Source organism: Diceros bicornis, chromosome 4 (assembly GCF_020826845.1).
Source record: "Diceros bicornis minor isolate mBicDic1 chromosome 4, mDicBic1.mat.cur, whole genome shotgun sequence".
NCBI classification, from domain to species: Eukaryota; Metazoa; Chordata; class Mammalia; order Perissodactyla; family Rhinocerotidae; genus Diceros; species Diceros bicornis.
In genome coordinates this window covers 22,318,780-22,346,073 of record NC_080743.1, presented here as the reverse complement: position 1 = coordinate 22,346,073, position 27,294 = coordinate 22,318,780, and the positions used below count along the sequence as shown (strand labels likewise).

Sequence of the window (27,294 nt, the reverse complement as noted above, 5' to 3'; positions counted from 1 at the left end):
CCTTTGACTGACACTGTTATTTGATTGCATTTTTTAGTGTTTAGATAGTTACTTTGTTAAATGTAAATGTTTAAAATAGACTCATTTTGTAACCCTCCTTTGGCATTTCTTTGTGTGATAATATGTTAGGTATTTCAAAAAGTAGAATTGTGTAGGGCCTCTCCTGACCTTTTAGTGGCCCTGCTGGTGATACAAAATAGTCTCCAAGTGGATATACAACCTTCAATCCAAAAAGCAAAAGAATATGTGTTATTATTATTTTTTTATGTTCTCTGTTTCATTACACACTAAACTCTAGTTTAGGAGTAGTGTTTTGAGAGTGACCAAAACGCCATGTGATTTCCTTGGTGGGTGCTGCTGACATTTTATTTCTGTTAGAATCAGCATAATAATTATCAAGAAACCTTTATGAAATTCCTACATAATTGCTCATAGCATTGTTCCCTTTAAAATCTTCACTTGTAAAATGTTATGTTTGTCCCCTGCACAGGCTATGTTGTGTAGAAGTCTGACTTTTCAACTCCTGAGTTCTCAGTTGATTATTTAGTTTAGTGATAAGTGTACACCAGTTAGGGTGTCTGTTCTTTTTATTTATAAGCAAAACTCCAGTTGTATATATTAAAACAAAAGTTAACTGTTTTTAAAGTTGAAGCCATCTGTAGCTGATGATTCTGAAAATACATGCAGCTTGTCCTCTAATTCTAAATGTTTTAGTATCAGAAACACTTTTGGATGCTTCATGTTAAAAGAAGCCTTGCCCGTCCTCCAGATGCTTGGCGTTGAAGCAAACAAATTACAGATGTTTCACTTATTAAAGTAGAAGGAAACTAATTCTCTCTCTTTTTTCTCTTTTATTTTGTTTTTTGCTTATTCATACAATCTGTAGAACATGGGGAATTTTAAAGGTGTTTTTTCTTGTCAAAGAAGAGTGCTCCTCTTCCTATGGCAACACCAAACTAGCTTTCGTCCTTAGGAATTAAATCCCTCCCAAGGTTCTTATTCCAGGCAACTTAGAAATGATTCCTGAGACATTTACTTTTTTAAAAAAATTGTGGTAAAATATACATAACATAAAATTTGCCATTTTAACCGTTTTTAAATGTACAGTTCAGTGGTGTCTTAGTTTGGGCTGCTATAACAAAAATACCGTAGACTGGGCCTTTTAAACAACATTTGTATCTCACAGTTCTGGAGTCTGGGAAGTCCAAGATCAAGGTACTGGCAGATCTGGTGTCTAGTGAGGACCCACTTCACTGCTTGTAGACAGCCACCTTCTCACTGTGTGCTTACATGGCCAAGAGGGCAGTCATCCCTTTCATGTCTCTTCTTATAAGAGCTCTAATCCCATTCATGAGGACTTTACCCTCATGACCTAATTACCTCCCAAAGGCCCCACCTTGAATTACCATCACATTGGAGATAAGGTTTCAACATATGTATTTTGAGGGGGTACATTCAGTCCTTAGCAGGAGGCATTAAGTACATTCACATTGTTGTGCAGCCATTACCACCATCCGTCTCCAGAACTTTTTCATCTTCCCAAACTGAAACTCCATACTCGTTAAAGAATAACTCCCCATTCTCCCTTCTCCCCAACCCCTGAAAACCATTCTACTTTCTGTCTTTATGAATTTGACTAATCTAGGTATTTCATTTAAGTGGAATCATATAACATCTATGCTTTCATGACTGGCTTATTTCACTTAGCATGAGTGTCTTCAAGGTTCATTCATGTTGTAGCAAGTGTCAGAATTTCTTTCCTTTTTAAGGATGAATAATATTCCGTTGTGTGTATATACCACATTTTGTTTATCTGTTCATCTGTTGAACATTTGGGCTGCTTCCACCTTTTGGCTATTGTGAAAATGCTACTGTGTGTCTACAAATGACATTTACTTTTTTTAAAACTTGAATTCTTTCTTACTGTAAATTATTATTGAAGCATTTACTCTGAAAAGCCACCCATTCTCTGACTCAAAATAAGTTGCCTTTATTTAGAATTTAGTCAAAATGGCCTCCTGTATCTCTTCTTAAAATTCTTTTATACCTTGGCTTTTCTCTGTATCCATATGACTATTCTTCTTCTTCTCCCATCTCCATTTCACCCTCTCTCTGGTTCACTGATGGTTTTTCTCTTTGTTTTCTCCTCAGAGCTCTAGTTTTCCTTAAGTCATCCAACCCACTTGTCCTTCAAATCTTATATCTCTCTATGAGCTCTTTCTACGAGTCCTACATCTCCAATTCCCTGCCAAGATAATTACATTTGAATGCCTCATCATCACCACAAACTCAAAATGACTAACAAAACTCATCCTCTTTTTACCAAACTCAGCTTTTCTATTTGTTTTCCATATTTCTACCAGTGGTTACAATTAACCTATCAGTCCAACTATAAACCTTACAGTCATTTTTGCCTCGATCCTTAGTGAGTTTACAAAGTCCTGTTGACCCACTGTAATCCTAGTGAATTTTATAAACTGCAAATTTGATTATATCAAAACTATGCGTAAAATTTTTTTAGTGGTTCACAGTATAAATTCCAGACTTCCCATCATTACGTAAAAGAGTTTTCATGATGTGGCCCCTGCTACCGTTTCCAACCTCACCTCCTGCCTACCAACGATACAGAACTATTTGCAATTCTTTGAAAATGCCGTGTCATTTCATTCTTATTGATTGAGTGAGTGATTCATGGCACATTGTTAGCCCTGCCTGGAATGCCTTTCCTTTCCTTCAAGACTCAGCTAAATGTTTCCTCTTCTGTAAAGCTTTCCTAAATCTTCCTTCTAGGCAAAGTTGGTCATTCTGCCTTCCAAGTTCCCATTGCATCTTATATTTATCACATCACATATCACATAATCGTGTCACAATTATCATATGATATTAGACTTATTTATTTGTATGACCTTCTTTCTGAATAAACTGTGAACTTCTTGAAGGCAGTGATTTTCATGTTCATCTTTATAATCCTCCTGGCACACAATGGGCACTAAAATAATGTTTTTTGAATCAATGGTCCAGACTCATATTCCTTCAAATTTGGACCATTGAAAGAGACTTTTAACAGCTTTTCCTACACTCAATGTTTCCTGTCTCAGATGTATTCTGTATCCTGTCAATAGACTAATATTTTAGAAATACAGTTTAATATCAGGGCATTGCCACACTTCCCCAAAGTCAGTAGCTTCCAGTTGTCTAAAATATAAAGTCCAAAATTCTTAGCATGAAATTCAAGGCTCTCCTTAATCTAGTCTCCAAACTATGATACACTTTATCTATTAAATTGATGAAACGTTATTATTTGCCACAGTGAGATATAACTGAAGTATGTTAGGATAAAGTACCTTGCATTGTTATTTGTATGTACCCGTGTTTCTCAGACAAATTGAAAATGTCATGAGGGCACAGTGGGTCTTTGCTCTTCTTCAAGACATCTTACACCTAAAGTGCTGTCAGTTACTGTTTACAAACACTCCCTGAGTTCTCTCCATTATGTCTCTGCTTATTGTAATTGCTCTGCTTGGGTTGTTCTTTCTCCATCCTGTGCTTATCAAAATTTTACCTACTCTCTAGGCCTATCTCAAGTGCCAGTCTCCTTTGAAACCTTCTAATTCATTCATTGAAATGAATCTCTTCATTCTCTGTACTTCTTATAGTCTTTTGATACTTCCATTCTGCCTTATATTTTAGTTAATTATATAGATATATTTTCTGTCCACTATAAAATTCAATGAAGAAAAAGATTTGGTCTTGTTGATTTTTATTAGCCACCATGTCTTAAATTACATTCCATACCTTTTTTTTTTTTTTAATGAAAAGATTGATCTGTAACTTCTGGAAGAAAAGGAATAAGGTGAGGGGAAGTTATTCATACTGTTAAGCCTTGTAATTTCATTTTATTATGAAAAACATTTAAGTATTTCTATTTGGAATTACTGGGTGAATATTCAAATGAAATAATATAAAGATTATTTGCTTACGTTAAGGGTTTCATTGGCTCTCCTGGAGAAGTAGGACAACTGGGACCTGAAGGAGAAAGAGTAAGTCCATTTTCTTCAAATATTATTTCTAAAATGATATATTTATGATAATGTACAAGAGGGGTCATAAACTCATATGTCAGGCAGGTAATCTGTCAATGCAAATAATCCATAATCAAGTGTAAATCGAAATTAGGGTGAGTTTATTATGAGCCAGATCTGAGGACTAGCCTGGGACCTTGCACAAAGAAGTGGGGTGTACAGAGTAGTTATATACGATCTTGGAGCAAAGAGCATACATCACATATGATAGGAATGTCCCTTTTACAATAGTCACAAGATTGCTTTGCTGGCACAGCAGATCAGTGAATACAGCAGGTCAGCAGTCACAAGGTGAGTGGTCAAAAGGTGAGCCTTAGTTTAGGGAGAGATGCTTATCCTAAAGGAAATGCAGATATGAGGGAGGTTACATCCCTATCTTCACGGGCATCATTCTTGTCTTTGGGACATAGTAAGGATTTAAAGCAGATGTACAATGCATGCTCAACAGGCCATGTCAAGGCCTTTTGGAAAAACAAGGTCAGGCTGAATTAGTTTTAAACCAAATGGCTTCCTCATATACTCTAGTATATCCTATTGCTTTTCATTTATTTATCATTTTCCCCCTTTTGGTCTATAATCTTTTGATAGAAAGCACTAATGATCAAAAATATTGTCCCTCAGTGCCAGGGTGGTTGCTGCTTGCCCTGGGTCCGTCGTGTCTCTTGGTGCTAGGCTTTTATCTCATTTATTTGCCCAGTTATCCATGTTGGGGGGAAATAGACAAACAGAGGAAGCATTTCATAGGTTTTTCAATTAATTTTAGGTTGTTGCACGAACATTGTACATGTGCTTTTCCGTGACTCCTCATGCTCACATTGTTTACAATTATAATTGCAATCCAGACCGAAAAAGGGAACCAATACCTGAACGGGGCCAACCAAACAAATCAAGACTGGGTATAGGATTGCTTAAGATCTACTTTTTCACGTCCTTTAGCAGAGATGACACATTGGAAGATTTATAAGGTATAAAAACATAGCATTCAGTTTGAATGATTGCACATGTACCACTTTGGAATGCTGTTGGAATATCCAAGGCCATTCTATTTTGAAGGACAGCCTTTTTGATTAAAGGCATTTTAGTACTTAATAAGGCTATTCCTGCTTGACTTGTTGAGTAAATTTAGTCAGGGCTTCTCTGTGTGATAATGACATCCAAGGAAGGAACAAATGTAGCTACTAGGTGGCCATACCAGTGGATCACTGAATGAGCCCATCTGGCCTTAAAGAGAGAAGATTGGCAACAGATGTTAGCTCAGTGCAAATCCTTCCCTGCATCCAGGGAAGCTCAGGGTGCAGGGTTTTAGCCATCTAGGCAGTAGCCAAGGCCAGAGATTTGTTCCACATAACCATTGAGTTCCATTAGGAGCCACCCAATAAATGCCTGACCTTCGAGACCAGTCTGTTCCAAATCAATCACTTTCTTTAAGTATGATAGTATTCTGACAACCTTAAATGGAACAATTATAAAATAGGTATATAGTTTAAGCATTACAAAGGTTTAAATGAGGAGATATAAGGTTGGGAATATAGGCCTGGTCTGGAGTCTTGGGACAGCTGTCTACAACAGATACCGTCTTCTTCTCATCCTGGTCTGGAGATATTTGCATTGGTCAGTTGAAGGTGGGTATCAGAAATAGGAACTGAAACTCACTCAGGTAGAGAAGGCTTTTGTTTTAAAATGAGGAATGTGAATCCATGAGTCTATGCCTTTTGATTCTGCAGCACATGAATTGGTTAAAAGTACCTGGTATGGTCCTTTCCAACAGGGCTGCAAAAAGTTTTTTTTTTTTTTTTTGTGAGGAAGACTAGCTCTGAGCTAACATCCGATGCCAATCCTCCTCTTTTTTCTGAGGAAAATTGGCCCTGGGCTAACATCCTTCCTATCTTCCTCTACTTTATATGGGACACCACCATAGCATAGCTTGACAAGCGGTGCATCGGTGTGTGCCCGGGATCTGAACCTACGAACCCCAGGCCACTGAAGCTGAGCACGTGCACTTAACCACTATGCCACCAGGCTGGCCCCAAAGAGTTTTTTATCTAATGTCTTTTCCAATAAACAAAATCTCCAGGTTGTAGCTCATAATCCTAAAGATCTTCATCTCCCGGGAGCTCACTGTGAAAAGAATCAGCTACCAACCTCTCACTTCTTTTAAGTGTCTCAATGAGACCTTGACAATAATTAGGATATCTCCTTTAAGCAAAGTTGGTTCATATATTCCTTCATCTCATTGCATAGGCATCCCATTATTATTTTGAAAGGGGACAGCCGGTGTTTACTAAAGGGTATAGATCTAAGACTGAGGAGCACTAGCAGAAGAGTTTTTGGCCACAAGAGATTAAATGCTTCCGAAAGCTTTGCTAATTGAGTTTTGATTGTGCTATTAGTTAAAATGTTGCATTATTGGCCAGATGTCACAAATAGCTTTAATTATTTGTCTGGTGAGATGAGTTCCCCAGTCACTGTGTAACTCAGTAGGAATTCCTCAAACAGGAATTATCCTTTCCAATAATAATTTACCTAAAGCCATTGCTGTTCTGCAAGAAAAGGCCTCAATCCAATATGAGAATATACAGATCATTACCAGATATATTTATCCCTGAGATGGTGGCATTTGAACAAAGTCCAATTGCCATACCTCAAAGGGTCCCTTAGGAAGAGGAAAGTGGCCTTGTAAGTCATGAAATTGTTTCCCTGGATTATATTTTGGACATATAGTACAACACGTATAGGCTTTATGAGCCACTGTGGGAGAAATTATCCTAAAATATTGTTTTCCCCTTTTGTTGCCACTTTTGTTTCTCTTCTTCCACGGTGATTTCTTGAGCCTGTAGAGGAAATCTTTTTATTGGGTTAGCAGAGTTAATAGAAAGTAGCAGGAATTCTCGAGGCTGGACAGCATATCCAGCTTGATAATGTCTTGCTTATCATTTAAGTAAGACCCATCTGTAAACTGAATTAGATACTGGAATGCAGTTGTGGTCTTGTCCTCTTGTGATGTTGGAAGCAAGGTAGCAGGGTTAAGATAGGGAATAACATGTACCTATGCAATATAACCTAAGAAGGTTTATCATCATTTACTTGACAATGCTTGCCATGCAATTTAGCATACCAAACAAGCCTAATTAGTTTAGTATTTCCCTCTTTATAGGAAGAGAGAACAAATTTCTTTTAGAAGTCCCAGGGGCCCTCTAAAAATTCTGAGAAATTTTTTTAAGTCCAAAGAAAGGTCTCATTTAGGATATGAATTTTGGGGAGCTTGTCAAAAATATCAAAAGGTTTTAAAACACTTGGTCAAACAAGATCAAGGGGTTGCTGATCTTGTCCCCATGAAACAAGGGTTGCTGTGAAACAATACTTAGTTATCCATTTAACCAAAGTGAGACTCACTCAAAAGTAAAGAAAACCTTTTATAATCTCTTTATCAAGAGCAGACTAAAAGTCCAGGAAAATTATCCTTTTAAGAAAGAGAAAATCAAGTTTTAATTTTTATACTAGCTTACTTCTGATATTAAAACTTATTCACTTAATTAAATTTGTTTTAATCTTAGCTGATTTGACCATGCACAAAATTATTTCTTCAGGGTTATTTTTCCACAACCCTTCTATAACTTTCTTTTTACCTTCAGAATTTATCCCATGCCTTCTTTCCTTCCTAGTGCTTTAGGACAAATTTATCTTTCTTAACAAAACAAACAAAAATATTTCCCTTCTTTATATCTTGTTTACTGAACATACATCTTTCTTTGAATACAAAGATGTTTTCTTATTAATTTTTAGTAGCTTTAATCACATATATTAATTAGAATTTTTAACCCTTACAGACCTTAATTTTTAGTGAAAACTAAGAAGTAAGCACTTATAAACTGTCTTTTACATTAGAATTATGTGGCTTGGCAAATTTATAAATACTTTTTATAATTTCTAGAAACATGCTACTTCATAGTACAATTTTAATAAAATTATACCATTTGGAGGTAAGATATCACACATATATAACATACATATAGACACACATACACAGAGACTCCACAGCTATTGTTTTAAAATTACTGCCGTGAATCAGGTGTAGTAATGCAAGGCTCCCTAGTTTCAGTCCAAATTTTGTTTTAAGCTTTTTCCACTAATATTTGTGGAGAAGACACTCAAGATGCTAGATTTTGGGCGAGGGTCCTCATATGGCCATTTTTCTTGCCTTTTTTCCTTTTTGTTTTCCTTCAGTCTTAGGAATTGATGATGGGCTAGATAACAGTTCCTAGAGAGGAGGCGATAATCCTTTTTGAGATAAAGGAACTGAGTGGAATCTGAACTGCCTCTAGAGCTGCTTTTCCAGTCTTGCAAGGATTTTTTTTTAAGGATAGTTGCTCTTAATTTCTCAGAAATTTGGGTTGTAACTTAAATGACATTATAGGTCAATCTACCTGTCCAACTACATCATCGATAATTTTAGCTTCTTTCCCTCTGGGTGCTTAGTTTTATTTTAACTTAGGGAAGAAGGTCTGGAAAGAAAATTCCTATCAGGCTCTGAATATCAGCTTCCAGTTTGGCTAAATTTCTGATCATAAGTTGCTAAATCCTTTCAAATGCCTTGTCTGGTTTCAGCTGGGACAAACAGTAACTACCTGGCTGTATTGAATAGTTTCAGTAATCTTTAATGTAGCAGTTTCCCAGAAAATCTCTCAGAGTCTCCTTAACTCTGGGAGTAGATTACGGTGATGTTTGTAAAGTTACGGCCTGATATATTTTCCTTTAGGTACTTTTTATAACTTAGTTTTTATTAGCTTTTTGCAAATTTTCAATAAGGTTATTTTTGAATTTTGAAATTTTTGCTTTTAAGTGCACTTTTTAAATGATCTTATCTAATCAGAACGTTCCTTCTAGTGGCTAATGTAATTCCCCTGAGGCTGGCGGCAGTTTGGTAGGGCTTTAGCCGTGAGTGGAATGCAACTCACATTTCTATCTGTCTATCTCCGACCACAAAATGGGGTGAAACTGCATTTTTATCTGACCGTATTTTGGTACCCCAACCTGACAGTTTTTAAGCCAAGCCCTCAGAACATGAAACAAGCTTGGTGAGATTTTTCTTTTTGCCGTTGTTTTTTGTAAATATTTATAGCTTCCAGAACTTTTAGTTTGAGCGGTTATGCCGGAAGGTGGTGAGCTCGACTCTTTAAAAATTTTTCTATTACCTGGCTCTTAAAAAGGAGCCCCACAGTGGCCACTGTAATTTTAAATTACCTCTGTTTATCTTGCCAGTCGTTTACAGTTATCCCCATTTCGGTAAGCACTTGCAAGTTTCAGCATGAAGCCAGCTGAAGTTCCAGGAGGAGGCTGCCCATTCAGAAACTGGTTGGCTTTTAGAAGCTCAATTTCTTGTTTTTCTTTTAGTTTTGTTATATTATAAAGTCTGAACAATTTCTAGGGACAGTGTAGTGGGTCATAAATGTGCTGCTTGTGAGTGTTATTCCCTAAAGAAAGGTTGGAAACACTGTTATGTGCCTTGGTTTCTCCCACTGGTCATCTAAAACTACTATGGGGACTCAGAGTGTGTGGGTGACCAACCCTCATATGCCCTTTCCCAGACAAGCCTTTAGTTAATTAACGTGAATGATAGTGGAGTTGTCTATGGGACCACTATTTGTCTCAAGGATTGATCCTCTGACACTCCTCCAAGGTTCTCAGTCACCTGAGAACGCCTTTTGGCCGGGAGGAGCTGGTGTCCCTTCTCTTTGGAGCTGAACAAGTTCAGACTCTCATTTTTCTATCAAGCAGTTTGTTCAGACTTTATAAACACAATTCATTCCAACTTAAAGCCAAATTAAAAGGTCAACCTGCCCCATTCACTCCAACGTTCCTCCTAAGCTCCCCTGGCCTACCAAATTCCCGCTAGGTTTCTCGTTCCTAGGAATTCCCCCTCTCCCCAGGTTCCTCTTACCTACGGTATGTACTGGTACCCCTTAGGACACCTAGTGTTAAGACTTTAAGTAGCTCATATAAACTCTGGACCATCAATTTAAAATAAGGAAGTCCGAGTTTCAGGAGAACTCACCAGGGTCACCTGAAGAATGCAGTGATCCAGGAGGCTCAGTGGACCCCTATTGGTACTGAATGCCAGTCAGAGTAGATTCCAGGTGGTCTCTGGTGGGTTTCTCTGGAATCCTGCTGACTACACCAAGAAATGTCAATGCAAATAATCCATAATCAATCTATAAATCAAACTTGGGGTGAGTTTATTATGAGCCAGATCTGAGGACTAGCCCAGGGACTTCCTTCTGGAAGGAAGGAAGGGCACCAAAGAAGTGAGATGTACAGAGTGGTTATGTACTGTCTTGGAGCAAAGAGCATACATCACATATGGTAGGAATGTCCCTTTTATAAAGTCACAAGATTGCTTTGCTGGCACAGCAGATCAGTGAATACAGCAGGTCAGTGGCTACAAGGTGATTGGTCAAAAGGTGAGCCTTAGTTTAGAGAGAGATGCTTATCCTAAAGGAAATGCAGATATGAGGGAGGTTACATCTCTATCTTCAGGGGCATCATTCTTGTCTTTGGGACATAGTAAAGATTTAAAGTAGATGTACAATGCATGCTTGACAGGCCACATCAGGCCCTTTTGGAAAAAGAAGGTCTGGCTGATTTAGTTTTAAACCGAATGGCTTCCTCATGTACTCCAGTATATCCTATTGCTTTTCATTTGTTTATGAAGTCTTACAGAGTGAAGCAAGCCAGCTTTAAGAAATATCACCTATCAGAAATATAATTAGACTTTCTCAAATTTTACTAAATTTTGTTTTAAGGAAGTAAGGTGATACAAATATATGTGGTTAGCTATTTTAAATTCAATTTTAAAAAAACACAAATTGAAATATTAAAATATCTAATTATGAAAAATTTTATTTTGTAATTCATTAATCTTTAGGTGTAAACTCTTGACCGGTCTTGTTTTTTACAGTGAAATATTCAGTAAATAATTCACCCTCAGAAGATATATTTTTTGTTTAATAATGAAAGATAGCTATTCATAAATTTAGGTACTTGTGAATAAAGACAGACTCTTTGCAAAATGGTTTGTTATACTTAAAAAAATTAATTAAGATATGTAGAGAGTTCTGGCATTCCAACTTCATCATATCTAGTTTTCAGTGCCGTATGAGGTTCAGTGATTTCTATTTGCATCCCTTGTTTTACACTGCCAATGTTAATTGCAAAAAGTAGTATTGAACAATATTAGTTTATTATCATGAGGTTTGAAAATAGTGAATCATATTCAGAATTTAGCATTCAACTCTATTTTTTATAGGAATCTGTTCAAGCCAAAGTTTTCACTTCTGGAAAATGATTTTTTAAATGAAAGTAAACTAGATTATTCTTTGCTAGATGAGTTTTTCAAATATGTAGTTTATTGAGTAAAGTAAATCACGTTTTCTTGCAATTACTTGTGAATGCCCCTGCAGAGAAGAAATATTCAGAGTTTAAATGTGCTATAATGACAATCAAAATGTCCAATCTTCTTTGGTGAGATGAGGTGAGGATTTTCCCTTGGTGAACAGGCAAGTCATTTCTTTCACTTGCAAAAAATATCTGTAGTGTAATCCCACAACTAAGCCACTTAACCGCCACGTGATACTTATAGATGATGTTTCTGATCCATCCTGCAAAGAACTGAACTGCTTCTTGTTGACACAAAGGCGTATGTACAGTTTACATTGTTAATTAATCTGCTGCTCATGATACAATCCTTTCCTGACCTTTTGGCATGAACTTATTTCTAGTAAATGATGTAATAAATAAACCAAAGTTTTATGTCCTTGCAAAATGTCATCATCTTGGATTTAAGGACCCCGTTGTTGACACTGCCCATCAATAGGCACACTGCCTGTAATCATGCTCACTAATTTTGGCCAGTCTATATGAAAATATCAAGACCTGTCTCAAATTATATATAAGACCATCTTGTGATATAGTGCTTTCATGGCTTCCATGTCCTAATATTATTTGGCTACTTCAAAATTCTCATTAAAACCATGAATGATATAGCTAACTGGGTGTTATTATGTTATAAAACATTTAAGTAGAGAAAAGCAAAAGAAAATAATATAATGCTAACTACTCCTGAAAACAAATGGAAAGAAAAAATCCTTTCTGGAAGTCAATAATATACATATGCATATATATATTATATGAAAAAGTGCTTATCTAATTCTGTGTGCATTATCCTTAGGTTTCCTGCCGAGATTTAGTGAAGCTACCAAAGTTTTAGAAACAAATCTTATTTTTTTAAAAAAAAGTTGGCTGTATTATGTAAAAAAGTATAAAGTCAGAATGGAATGAAATGAGTCCTATTGCTCACCTATTAACTTTTCTTAATTTATTTTTATTATTATATAAGTTTCAGGTGTACAGTGTTATGATTTGACATCTGTATATACTAAAAGTGCTTACCACCACAAGTCTAGTTACCATCCATCACCATAGAATTGACTCCCTTCACCCATTTTGCCTACCCCCTAATCCCCTTCCCCTCTTAATAACCACTAGTCTGTTCTCTGTATCTATGAGTTTGTTTTTGTTTTATTTTGTTTTTTTTTTTTCAGATTCCACATATGAGTGAAATCATATGGTATTTGTCTTTCTCTATCTTACTTATTTCACTTAGCATAATGCCCTCAAGGTCCATCCATGTTGTCACAAGTGGCAAGATTTTATTTTTTTTTATGACTGAGTAGTATTCCTGTGTGTGTGTGTGTACCCCACATGTTCTTTATCCATTTGTCTATCGATGGACACTTAGGTTGTTTACATATCTTGGCTATTGTAAATAATGCTGCAGTGAACATTTGTTGTTAGTGCCATTGAGTCAATTTTGACTCCTGGTCACCATATGTATAGCAAAGCAAAACCCTGCCCCATCTTTTTGCACCATCCTCTCACCAGCACTATCTCAAGACAATGCTCTGCTGCTTTTCATAGCCAATTTTTTCAGAGGTGGGTGGCCAGGTCCTTCTTCTTATTCTGTCTTAGTCTGGAAGCTCCACTGAAACCTGTTCACCATGAGTGACCCTGCTGATATTTGAAATACTGTTGGCATAGTTTTCAACATCACAGCAACACACAGCTGCCACAGTTTGACAACCAACAGACAAGTGATGTGGTTCCCTGACCACATCCCATGTGACTCCCATGTCACAGCAGTGAGAGTGCTGGATCTTAACCACTAGACCACCAGGGCTAGCTGCATTGAGCATAAGGGTGCATATATCTTTTCGAATTAGTGTTTCCATATTCTTTGGATAGATACCCAGAAGTGGAATAGCAGGATCATGTGGTAGTTCTATTCTTAATTTTTTGAGGAATCTCCATACTGTTTTCCATAATGGCTGCATCAATTTACATTCCCCTCAACAGTGTACAAGACTTCCCTTTTCTCTACGTCCTCTCCAGCACTTATTTCTTGTCTTTTTGATAATAGCCAATCTTAAGAGGTGTGAGGTGATATCTTGTTGTGATTTGCATTTCTCTTATAATTAGTCATGTTGGCCATCTGTGTATCTTTGGAAAAATGTCTATGCAGATCCTCTGCCCATTTTTTAATTGAGTTGTTTGTTTTTTTGGTTGTTGAGTTGTATGAGTTCTTTATATATATTGGGTATTAACTCCTTATTGGATATATGATTTGTGAATATCTTTTCCTCTTCAGTAGGTTGCCTTTTTGTTTTGATGATGGTTTCCGTCACTGTGCAGAAGCTTTTTAGTTTGACATGCAGTAATGTACTGCATAATGACGTTTTGGTCAATAACGAACGACATATATGACGGTGGTCCCATAAGATTAGTACCATATAGCCTAGGTGTGTAGTAGGCTATACAGTCTAGGTTTGTGTAAGTATGCTCTCTGATATTTGCACAATGATGAAATTGCCTAATATCACATTTCTCAGAATGTATCCCCATTATTAAGCATGACTATAGTCCCATTTATTTTTGCTTTTGTTTCCCTTGCCTTTAGGGTCAGATCCACAAATACATCAGTAAGATTGATGTCAAGGAGCTTACCACCCAAGTTCCCTTCTAGGAATTTTATGGTTTCAGGCCTTATGTTCAAGTCTTTAATCCATTTTGAGTTAAATTTTTGTGTACGGTGTGAGACAGTGGTCTAGTTTCATTCTTTTGCATGTGGCTGTTCATATAAACTCTTTTTTGATAGAGACATTAGATGAGTATTTATCAAATGTTGTTGAGTTGAAGGTGGATGGATTACTTCAACCAGTGATATCTTCTAACTTATCTGTATGCACTATAAATCCCAGGCTATATGATTCTGGCAGATTTCTTAGTCTGTAAGGCTTTTAAGTGATTATAAGTCTCAGAGTGATTATATCAATTAGGATGCTTTAGACTGCAAGTAGTAGAAAACCCCAACTCAAACTGGCTTAAAAATAAGAAAATTTTTAATAATGATGATGATGATAATAGCAAATGATTTATTGAATGGTTATATATATGCAAGGCATTATGCGAATACTTTATATGAAGTAACTCCTTTAATGCTCACAAAACCCAGTTAGATAGGTACTATATTATTATTCTCACTATAGATGAAGAAAATGAGGCACACAGAGAGAAAGTCTTGTCTAAGACTATATGCAGATAATAAGAACAGAGCCAGGATTTGAACATAGATATTCTGGCTGCAAAGTCTTAGTGCTTAAGTGCTATGCCCTACTGCTTTTTACGTGACCAGATATCCATAGGTTGGGTGGAATCTAGGCACAATGTGATCTTGAGCACAGCGATATTATCATCCTTCTTTTTGCTTTGCTTTGCCTAATGTTCGCTTTACCCTAAGGCTGGTTTCGCATCTGATTGCAAGATTGCCAGTGCCAGGGCTAAATGCGCCTTTGTTTGTGTCCAGCCAGAGAGACAGGGAGACAGAGAGGAGGTAATTGTCCCTTAGGTATGGAAAATAGGACCTTCCTGTTTGTCTGGTTGTGCCAACTTTGGTTGTGTTCCTACCTCTCAACAAATAACTATCACCAGACGAATGTAAGGATTCCATTTGGAAGTATAGATGGAATCAGGATTGAGTAGAATCAGGATTCTGTTATGAAGAAGAAAAGGGGCCACTTCAGTTAAATTAATATATTGATACTTTTCTGAATATCACAACAGTTTAAATATCAATTTATTTCTCTCTTTGGCATACTTCATTAATTGATGTTTGAAAAATGATCTGTAATATCTGACTCAATCATTTATTCAACAAATATTTACTTTTGACTTTTCTGTATTCTAGGGTGTTCCTGGGATCCGTGGAAAGAAGGGTCTTAAGGGAAGACAGGTAATTTGATTCTTGTTTCTTGAGGTTCAGTTTAGAGCAATATAATCTAATTATATGCATATTTCTCACCTATTAAAATATAAAGGTAGTTGTTCTTGTCATCCGCAATCCATCTCGTTCAACAGAGTTGCATTTTTGCTACTTTGTCTATCAAATAATACCTGAGAATGTAAAGGAAAATTTAGATTAAAAAATAACTCGAAACTTATCTTCTAACCCATTTATATACCAGTGAAAGAAACCTTTATTCCCCTGACAAGTAGCTAAATTGTCACAGAAAATACACAAACAATTTAAAATGCTAATGATAGCACCATTCACCCTCGTGTTTTAGAGGTTCTTAAAATGCCTGCTTCAGATGTTAGGTCAGAAACTAGTTTGCTACAGCTTCTTATATTTTCAGATTAAAACAGGAAAGTAAATTTTGCCAGATAATATAATAATTTCAGAGATGGGAGAAAATTTTGATATCATCCAATACCCCATTATCTAACAGATGAGAAAATTGTGGTTCAGGGAAGCATCCTCAGGTTACCTGGCTGAGTTAGTACAGCTCATTAGCCACCTTCTTTTCACTTCTGCTATTTTTATCACTGCTCAATGATACTTATTATGTAAGACATTTTGTGTTACACTGTGTTCTGTAGTCTCTGAGGAAGAAAATTGAGTTTTTCATAATAGCTTTTCTAAAATTTTGTGCATATAAATAAAATCATGATGATAATGTTAACGGATTACAAATCTCATCAGAATATTTATATCCTTTTAAAGCATTTTATCCTTTAAGCTTTGCGATATTTCCTGAAGGTAGATTAGAATAAGTATTAATGTCGCCATTATATAGGTGAGGAGAATGCACTCAGCGATGTTAAAAGGCTTGTTCAGAATCACGTAGTTAAAAGTGGTAAAATCAAGAATCGAATCCAGCTCCTGTGAATAGAAAGGATCCTGCACGACCCTTTTCCTTACTCCTTAGATATTTCTACTTATGTTGCTTAAAAGAGCATGATTTATTTTTTCATAACATTTGAACAAAATGTGATAGAATTAATTTAAAGGTTCTCTTTAAAGATTTTAATGTAGTATTAAGATAAACTTACCAAACTGTCAAGAAATAAAAAATAAGCCAATCATTTTGTTTTTTTACATTTTTGTTCAACTTTAAAGCTAATCTTATAGCAATTATAACAAGTGAAACTGTTACCATCTCCATTACCATCATCACCATTTTTTATTCTCAGGCACTCTGCTAAATATTTTGTATGCCATCTCATTTAATTACACTCTATTATACTTCAAAATGTTGGTATGTTATTTCTTTATGTTTTAGCCCTTATGCGTATACCCCAACAGAAATACCTCTCTATTTATTGACTCATCATGTGTCGAATATGTTATCTAAATATGCAGATGTGGGCTGTCTCAAAATTGACAGTAGGTGAACTTTATCTTCTTTGTTTTTATCTTCTCCATTCTGTGTCCTTATTTTTTTCTTCCTCCTCCTATCAAAGCATGCTCAGTAAAAGAACTAAGAAAGTTATTTATGGTTCTATGTAAATTATGTCCAGTGCTTAAAGTGTTACCTTAATCTGCAGTGGTGGAATTTGAGGCATTGGTGAGAAAATAGAGTATTTTCTTAAAGCCCCTGTGATATATCACTTAGGTAGCTGTCAACTTTATTTATTAATATGGCTGGTCTTATATAGATATTAACTTTATCTTGGCAATGAGTAGGTAATTTCTAGTTTTCTATTCCATAATGGGCTATATATAATTATCCATGGAAATTTTTAGATAATTTCTGGTTTCTTAAACTTTAGAGAATTATAAAATTATCCAACAGATGCTATTGAATTCAAAAGAGGAATTGAAGAAAACTGTGGAAAAATAGTGAATGGAATGATTACCGGGTTCTTTGCATTCTTTTTTATATTACAAAATTTATAAAGTATTTTGGCTTTGAAAATATATGCCTTTGTAATAGATTTAGATCCTTACAAAAATTATTTGAAAAACACATGTATCCCATTTTTCCTGAATAGTGTTTATAATAGAAAACCTGTCTGGTGCTGTAATATGTCATGTATGCTATATGTACTTTTTCTTGTTTTTACCACAAAATGATTTGGCCATGTTTATGTGGAAATCATTGTACTTAGAGTAAGATACAGTTCCAGCCACAAGTCAAATTATGCCAAGGCTGACCTCAGAGACTTTTCCAAAATATTATCCTATGTATAAATGCTCCCCTATGTCCTGTTTATTATAAGTAAAATCATCTTCAAATAGCTTTGACATTAAGTAAAGGCAAACATATTAGCATGGGATATTATGCATCATGGTACAGTTGTATTTCAATTTAGATGTTTAAAATTCCATGAGAAGAATGGTCACTTATTACTATTTTAATAACAATAAAAGGAAAATAACTTTTAATAATATTTCCACTTTGATGTGGAAAATATTAGATGTGTGGAATACAAATATTGCCATTTTCTCTTGGTAATTTATTAAATTATGTATACTATTTGTTGTTAAATGTGAAGTAGATATTCAAATACAGAGGCAGAACTAAAGGATTCCAGGCCGTTTTAAAGATGATAACAGAAATATACCTCTGAAAGAATATGACAGAAACCTGGAAATGCTGAAATCTGAAAATACCCATATCTAAGAAACTTTTGACTATGCATATGTCAGACTGTTACTCCCAGTTTTCTGCTGATTTCAGAGCTATTTAGAAGTGTGGTTTGATACTTCAGTAAGGTACTCCTATATAGATTCCATGTTATTTCATTTACTATCATTAGTATGAATATTATTCGATGTACTGTATTACAATTAGCACTCCCCTTTAATTAATTTAATTAGTTTTTCTGTGTTTTAAATGAACTGGTTTCCTCAAATTTTAGGCAGATAGAAGTACTCAATCTTATGACCATAGAATATGATTCAGTTTTAAATAATCATTACAACATGTAATTTGTAGAACAATAGTAACTCTTTTTAGATAAGTCCATAAGTTTTATGTAACATTTTACACTTAGATTTTTAAAGTCCCTGAAATTAAGGCCAGAAACTGGTAAAATGAATTACTTTACTTTCTGTGTTATGTATGATATGAAACACTCTGACAATCAAAATAGTGACAGTAATAGGCATAGAAAAGTTCAAAATCCAATTTCAGGTCTTTCTAAATATTAATCAGGATGAGCTTCTTTGGACTACTGAGTTGATTTCTAACCTGTGAACTAAAGCTCTGTGTTTGATGTGTATAGTTTACAAAAATACTAAAATTTTTGTGTGTGTATATGTATATATATACACACAAACATAGAGGAATAGTAAAAGTCCTCTCCAAAATTGTTCAATGAGTTAGTAACATATTTGGAGAGATATTGCTATAAATCATATGCTCATACTGCTGGCCAAATAATCACTTATTTCTCTGAGTAAACACTAAGCATGGAATTAAGTTGTTGTGAACCAAATTCCTTAGTGATGTCTGTATTATTTAAATGAAATTATAAACTTACAAGTAAGAGATATCTTCTCCTAGACAGTATAAGTATTATACGAATGCTATTGAAAATGGACACATTTTAAAATAATACATTGTTTTGGTTATTCAAGAGTTAGTTATTATTTAGCCCCATACTGGTATTTTTAAATTTTATGTTTGTGTTAAAAGTTATTTCATTTTAAATCTTACTTCCCAGAAAACTGCTTTTTCCCTCAAATAAAACATTGTATTCATTCAGTGTTTACGACTGAGTTGATATTTGTAACACAATGTGTTTTTGTTTTTTCAACCAGGAAAAGTGGGAAAAACTGGTTTTGTTAGGATAGAATCAAAGAGTATGTAAAAGTAATTATATTAACAAATTCATTTTTTCCTTGGTCTTAGCTACTTGGTATTTGAGAAATGTTTTTCTTCCCTGTATTATAAGCTATTTTTGATTTCACGGTCTTAGTATAAGGTACTTATTAATCACTACAATTATTTTTAAAGACCTCATGTAATCAGTTACATATTAGTCAATGTTTGTTTACTCATGCTTTTGGATATTTGAAATATTGTAGTTCTTACCTCTCCTTCCCTCCTACACTCCCCTACATGTCACAATTAGATCAAAATCCTTATTTTTAGTTAATATTAGAGGACAGCCATGGGGCTCTAGGTACCTTCAATAAAACCAGCCTTTGAAGATGGGGAAGCGCAAGGGGCTGTTAATCCATTCTTTTTTGCTATCTGTGGATTGAATTTATCTCAGGTTCTTTCCCAGATAAAAACAAGGTAGTAGACAATCTTTATTGGACAGGACTCTTTTAAACACCGTAGAACTACTGTTCTATTTTACATGCTTTACTGTGTTTATTTGAGAAGCTTCTTGGGACATATCTGATATGAGCCAGATTCTTTAAAAGCATAAAACCATCCACTGATTTATAATGGAAAAGAAGAATGCTGTTTTTTAAAAAATAGAGGAGGCAGGGAGAAAGGATTCATATGTATTTATTAACTTCAGATTTTGCATATATTACCTAATTCCAGGTAGCTTCCTTTTTAATGCAAAGTTTCCAAACTTCATTCTGTAGTGCTACAGTCAGAAAATTTTATAGTTGCTTTAAAAAAAGCATTTTACAGGGCTCCCAAATTGATTTAATCAGTAGACTCTTTCTTACACTAAGTTGTTTATGAAAATTTATATGACTCCACAGACCTAAAATATTCGTGCCGGAACTGACTAGCCAGGATTGAAGATAAACATGAAATTGGAGATAGGATTTACTCTCAACAGCACCTAGGAAATTGTTGTCAGAATTTACAGGTTTCCTAAGGAGTTTTTCAGACCTGATAGGAATAGATTATAAATAATCAAATCATATTACATTTAAAGTTTTGACAAAGAGAAAAAGTGTACTCAGTTTTCCTCCTATGAAAATCAAAGTATCACAGATGTTTACTTTTCTAACTATAGAAAGAAATGTCTCCTCCTCTTTTCTCATACATCTTTCAGTCAGACGAGTCTATTTAAAGTAAACTGTATTTTGGCTTCTAACTCCAGTGTTAGAATTTCAAGATATAAAATTCTTCTGTTTGACATCTGTTATTAGTTTCTATCCTTAGCCTAAGACAGTCTTAAATACATGTTGCACAGTAGTATCTCAGGTAGATACATTTTATGGAGAATTTGGAGACAGTGTTTTCTTTGTCCCAGAAAAAGGTTGCAGTTAATTTGATCATAAAGAAAGTACTACTGTTGCTAGAGCATTATGAAAAATTGCCATTAATTTTTAAGTGATTCTCTTTCAGGAAAAATGTGTTTTCTGGCTTCTTCTGTACTGAGCATAGGCTGTAGTAACTATATTTGGCTAACAATAAGCTTGACAAGATGTGTGTAAGAGCCCAGGACTTTGAGTTACACCAACCTTCAAGGTTGGGACAGGTACTGAGAAGAGAGACACCCAATGAACTATTGCTGATAATTTGGGGGAAGTCCAGGCAGAGCATGATTTCATAGAGAAGTGACACCAGCAGGTGGAAATTCAGGCAGGCAATTACTTTCAGGGAAGATAATAAAGGGAAAACTAAGAGAGTCTCATAGGTTATCAAAATCAGGAACGTGAGTGCAAATATGTAAGGCTTGGCTTGGGTTCAGGGACTGTGTTGTCTCTGTGGGAAGATGGCAAGAATTAGGTGGGGCCCTTATGATTGAGGGATAAAACATGATGTTGGGTACCAAAACTGGTTCTTGGATGCAGGAATAAGGCAGAGTCCAATTCCCAGAACTGGAGTACAAGGTAGTAACCAGTTTTTAAGAATGAGGCAGAAACTTGAATCTGATAACTCTGGCCCAGATCGTAGCTAGGTTAACAGTAAGCTAAGTCTCCAAGAATTGGGCTAGAACTCCTTAAATTCCTACCTAAGTTTAAAATTAGTCCCAGCTATCAGGACATGGTTGATCCAGATTTTCCTACCTGTGAGGAAAAGAAAGGGGCAGAGACTGGATCATCGCAGAGTCCTTCACACTGTAGCCTTTTCCTACAGTAATCATGTTTCTTTTTTGAAGGATTTTAAAATATCAGGATTTCTTGGTAATATGTATTCATGTGTAGAATGTGTAGAAGTAACTACTGGGTTTTATTTTAGAGTTTCTAATCCTAGACAAGTTAGTCTGATCTTCTCTTTTTATTGCATAGTCTTGGAAAAAGTTGAATTTGTTTTTATTGGTAATGCCAGTTTCGTGTCTATGCCTTTTATGATCATTTTTATTTATCTTCACTTTAGATTGAATATGTTGCTTCTAAACCATTGTTCTTTAGAAAGAGAAATATATGTTCTTGGTTAACTGTAGTCTTTAACAGAAAAATTTTGCATTGCTTATATTTTTTAAAATTCTATAAATGTAGTCATTAGTATTTTATGGTTATTTTGGTCCTCATATTTTCCTAATTATTTTATATGTGGTATTTTTCTAATTTCTTTGTAGAGCTAGGAAAATAATCCTTTTAGTAGACTCCCAAAGCATTAAGTTTTCCTCTGTTTCAAGATATTTAGATATACTACCAAGTATAGTATCTGTGTGTGGTCTAAAATATTACCACCACAGGTATATTTAGGCATACCAAGTCTAGAATACTTCTTTTGTTCTGAGTGTTTGATAACTACCTTATTTGATAAGACTATGATTGTTAGAACCAGGCAAGAGAGAAACTTGATCCGGGCTCTGCACTTTAGGGAGCCCTGCACATCACCAACAAATAAAATAAATGTATTAAAAAAAAACACATGGGGGCCCGGCCCTGTGGCCTAGTGGTTGAGTTCAATGCACTCCACTTTGGTGGCCTGGGTTCGAGGGTTCAGATCCCAGGCGCACACCTACACCACTCATCAGCTGTGCTGTGGCGGCAACCCACATACAAAATGGAGGAAGATTAGTGTGGATGTTAGCTCATGGTGAATCTTCCTCAAGCAAAAAGAGGAAGATTGGCAACAGATGTTAGCTCAGGGCAAATCTTCCTCACCAAAAACAAACCAACCAACCAACCAACCAACCACATGAATGCCCTTGTCACTCATAATCCAGCACTTAGCACTGGCAGAGTATGGCCTGTAATCCCAGACATCCACTCTTGTTACTATGTATTAATTATCTATTGCTATGTAACAGATTATTCCAAGTTAGTGGTTTAAAACAACAACTATTTCTCATAGTTTCTGTGGGTCAGAAATTTGGGAGTGACTTATTTGGGTAGGTCTAGCTTAGGATTTCCCATGAGGTTACAGTCAAGATTTTGTGCAGGACTACAGTCATCTGAAGGCTTGACTGGAGCTGAAGGATCTGCTTTTAAGATGGCTCACTTATTGGCTGGCCAAGTTGGTGGGAGGCCTTATTTCTTCTCCAGGGGAACTCTCCACATGGCAACTTGAATGTCTTCACAACATAGCTAATGGCTTCCACCAGAGTAAGTGGTCCATGACGGCGAGGTGGAAGATGTAGTGCCTTTTATGACCTAATCTCAGAAGTCATGCACTGTCACTTCTGTATTCTGTTGGTCACATAGACCCGCTATAATTCAAAATGGGAGGGGAATGTACAAGGGTGTTAATACCAGGAAATGAGAATCATGGGGGTCCATCTTTGAGTCTAGCTACAATTTAATTATGTTCAGACCTCAGAGAAGTCCTTCTCCACATCTTTTACCTATAACCTCATGTCTGAATGCCATGAATGTTTGTAGGTGGTAGCAGTGCCAACATTAGAGACAGAAACTGCTCAGATTGTGGTGAGGATTTGAGCAGACAGTAGAAGCACTTAGGTAAGAGGAAATGTGAATTAATTCTCTAATTCTCCTTTCAGCATGAATGCAATAGAATCTTGTATAATGAAGTACTGTTTCTTGGTAATTGAAAGCTTCTATTTGTTTTTTCCTATTTCTATTTTGTAAAGTTTCTATTTTCTCTTTGTGTTCTGATTTATGTGTTCAGAGCTAGCAGAATTAGTGCAATATTTGCAAGTTACACCCAGAGACTGAGAAACATTTTGCATTATTAAATAATTCATATTACTCATAAATTTGCATTTCATAGGTATAGACAAAATTCATGAAGCATGATAAAAATTCTTAACATTAGCAACTAGATGGATATGAAATTCTAGAATGATGAAATTTTTAAAATATAGGTATTTAATTAGATTAAATTAAACAATTTTTAAAAGTGAATATAAAAATTTTAATTTATTTAATTGATATTGATATTAATTAATTATATATGTAATAGAAAATAAAAAGCAGCAGAAAAGTTGAAAGAGGTGATCTACTTAAATTTAAAAAAATCTAGGAACAACGTGAGTAGTCTTACATTGAGCATTATTACCACATAGTAAAATTTGCAAATAGGACTTTATACATTCTCTATTTAAAAATTTATTTACCAATTTTATTAGTTTTCCCTCTATTGCTGCATAACAAATACCACAAGCTTAGCAGCTTAAAACAACACCCATTTATTATCTCACAGTTTTCATGGGTCAGGAATCCAGGTACTACTTCACTGGGTCTTCTGCTCAGCTTCATAAGGCTGCAATCAAAGTGTCAGCTGCCTGCATGGTCATCTGAAGCCTTCGCTGGGGAAGAGTTCACTTCCAAGCTCATTCAGGTTGTGAAAAAAATTCATTTCTTTGAGGTTGTGGAATTGAGGGCCCTGGCTTTTTGCTGGCTCTTGACTAGAGGCCACCCTTGGGTCCTATGGACTGTCCACAGTTCCTAGAGGTCACCCACAGTTCCCTGCCATGTGAGCATCTCCAGCACAGCTGCTTACTTCATCAAGCTCACAAGAGAAGTCTCTAGCTCCAGGCTGCTAAGGTGGAGTCTTATATAGTGTAACGTAATCACATCAGTGACATCCCATCAACTTTACTATTTTCTCTTTGTTAGAAGAAGCAAGTCACAGTCCCACTCACCCTCAAAGGGAGGATATCTCACAAAAGCATGAACAGCAGGAGGTGGGAATCATTAGGAGTCTAAAGTCTCTCCACTACACTGATCTAACAGTAGAAATAGCAAGAAAATTACTCACAACTTGAAGAGATTAAATGAAATTCCTGAAATGTCATATTCTTTGTAAAATAAAATTTTATAACTGATCAAAACAATGAAAATGTAAAAAGTAGAATCATGCACAACACAGAAGCAACAATGCAACTCTGGCATGCCCATTAGCAGACGATTATTATGTTCATGAAATTGGCAAATAAGCAAGAAAGGCAAAAACTCGAGCTTTCCTGTGGATGATAATCCTGGAAAATGGCCATTATGTGTTTTGGCAGTGTGAGGCTATTTCTAGGAAAGTACAATTTGATTTAAAGTAATGGTTATAATTTTCCACTCAGTAAATATGAGAGAAAATTTAGTATTTCATTTCGCAACAAATTCTTTCAAGTGGAGAAAGAAACTGTAGAAACATTTTTTTTGTAATCTAAGTTCAAAGGCAAAGTGTTTTGTCACTGTTGTTCTGTATTTCACAACCAGTCTTTAAGATTATTTTTCAACAATGAAGATTTGTGGCTGCAAACATCTAGGTTTGTTATTAGAGGAATACAGAACCTCTTGCATTAAAAAACAAAAAATCACGCATGTAGTTACTAGAATTGAAATAACTGAATAAACAGCAAGCAAGCAATGATGTATTCAACAACATAAAAGATTGGCATGATGTTTTTTAAAAGAAAATATATGTTCATTATATAGCCAAATATAATGCTGTTGTTTGTGGCATTAACTGTACTATATTTCATAAAACAAGAAAGTGTATCTAGATTTAGAAGAAATTATTTCAAAAATTGATGACCCAGGGGCCGACCCCATGGTGTAGTGGTTAAGTTTAGTGTTTTCTGCTTTGACAGCCCAGGTTTGGTTCCTGGGCACGGACCTACACCACTTGTCAGCCATGCTCCGGCAGCGACCCTCATACAATATAGAGGAAGATTGGCACAGATGTTAGCTCAGAGCAAATCTTCCTCAGCAAAAATTGATGACACAATGGTCAACATGTAAGAAGGATAAAAAAAAGATAAACGATTTCTATCTGGAATAGAGAGTTAAAAATGAAATGAAATGTTTAATGGATAGTAAAGTGAGAGGAAGAATAATACATAAAGATTTTAAAAGTAGATATTACTCAGTTCAAGCTAAATTGTTTCAGGGGCAAAGTCAAGTGTAACAGCTAATATTTACTATACATATTGTTGAACTACCAGAAGAACAGGAAGTTGAAATTAGTTAAGTATTTCATTGTTTTTATGATGGTTGTAGAAAGTACAGGTTTTGTGATAAGTGGAGAACTGATCACAATTCTCTCCCCTTTCCCTTCTCCTAGGGGAGAAATCACTAGTTTTGTGGGAAACTGAACTGGAGAGCAGCTCCTCCCACTGGATGAGCTTGGGGACCGATCAGTCCCAAAGAGCACATCCTCTGGGCAATCCTGAGTGAGTCCCAAGGATGTTTTTAGCAGTCCTGCTCTGCTCCTTGTTCAGACTGATGTGTTTTCATTTTTTAAGAAAAAACTTGATTGAGATATAATTCACATACCATAAAATTCACCCTTTTAAAATGTACAATTCAGTGGTTATTAGTATATTCAGAGTTGTGTAGCCATCACACTAATTTTAGAACATGTTCATCACCCAGAAAGAAACCCTGTACCCATTAGCAGTCATTTCCCATTTCTTCCCACACCACCAGTCCTAGTCAACCACTAATCTTCTTTCTATCTCTATGAATTTGCCTATTCTGGACATTTCACGTTAATGGAATCATGTACTATGTCCCCCAATCTTTATTATATCACTGAGGTTTCTGGAAAACCTACCTAGGATCTATGTAAAAAATCAATCATCTCTTATATTTCGGATTTATTACAGAATTTTTCCTCTACTTTTTCCATTACCTGTGCATCATAAATATTTTCAAATACCCATATTAGCTCATACCAAATAGAATGATGTATTGCAGATTTGTGAGCTTGTTGACAACAGAATTTGACTTCCAAGGACAGTGAAAGCAAAACGCCTGCCTGAACTGCAGCTGACTTTGAAGGGGATATGGCTACAATATATTTGACTACGCAGATGGTTTTTGCATTATCCTCTGATTACAGAATAAGAGAAACTGCTTCTAGTATGAGTTAACTGTGTCTTAGAAACATCATACATTTTTTTCCATTGTTAAACCATCTTTTAAACTTAGCCCATTAATATTTGTACTAGTAAACTGGTGATTTTTGACGATCTGTTAAATATATAATATTTAATACTGGCTTGCCTAAATAAAGAGATTATAAGAATGCAATAATGTACTTTGATTTTTGTTAGTCTTATAAATTTTTTAAATACTGATAATAATAAATCTTATAAACCATTTTGTAAAAGTAGTCTTTTAAAAAGTGAGCTTTAAAATTGGTAGACCCAGTGGTAAATCTTTAGAGAAAAACTTTAGTATATAAAGTAAGAGTAACTGAGTAATTGAGTTATTTTACAATAGAATTTATAATAAGAAAGTGTGTTACTTTACTAACCCTCATAGTTTTACAATGTAGAATTTTTGATAGGCATTTGGGAAGCTTAATTTTCAGGGGCACCACAGTTTATGTTTGCAGTTTTTATGTGCATTATGCCCCTCCCCAATGAAATAGTGCTTAAATGATTTTTTTTACATGTTGTATTGTATCTTGAATGGTGAGTTAAAGTACAGCGTAACAGAAAGAGCATTAACTCTACAATCAGACTGCCTCCATTCATATCTCAGTCTCACCCATCACTAGTGGGTGCAAGTGACTTAACCTCTCTGTGCTTTAATTTCCTCAAC

At 35.4% G+C, this 27,294-nt stretch overlaps 1 protein-coding gene across 1 annotated transcript in view; it reads left to right on the top strand.

Moving 5' to 3' along the window:
* COL24A1 (collagen type XXIV alpha 1 chain) overlaps window positions 1-27,294 on the top strand; it is a 343,739-nt gene that overhangs the window by 75,324 nt on the left and 241,121 nt on the right. The window contains exons 12-13 of the mRNA XM_058538420.1: window positions 3,987-4,040; window positions 15,379-15,423. Of these exons, the coding sequence (XP_058394403.1) occupies window positions 3,987-4,040; window positions 15,379-15,423 (99 nt within the window). The remainder of the gene's footprint in view (window positions 1-3,986; window positions 4,041-15,378; window positions 15,424-27,294) is intronic.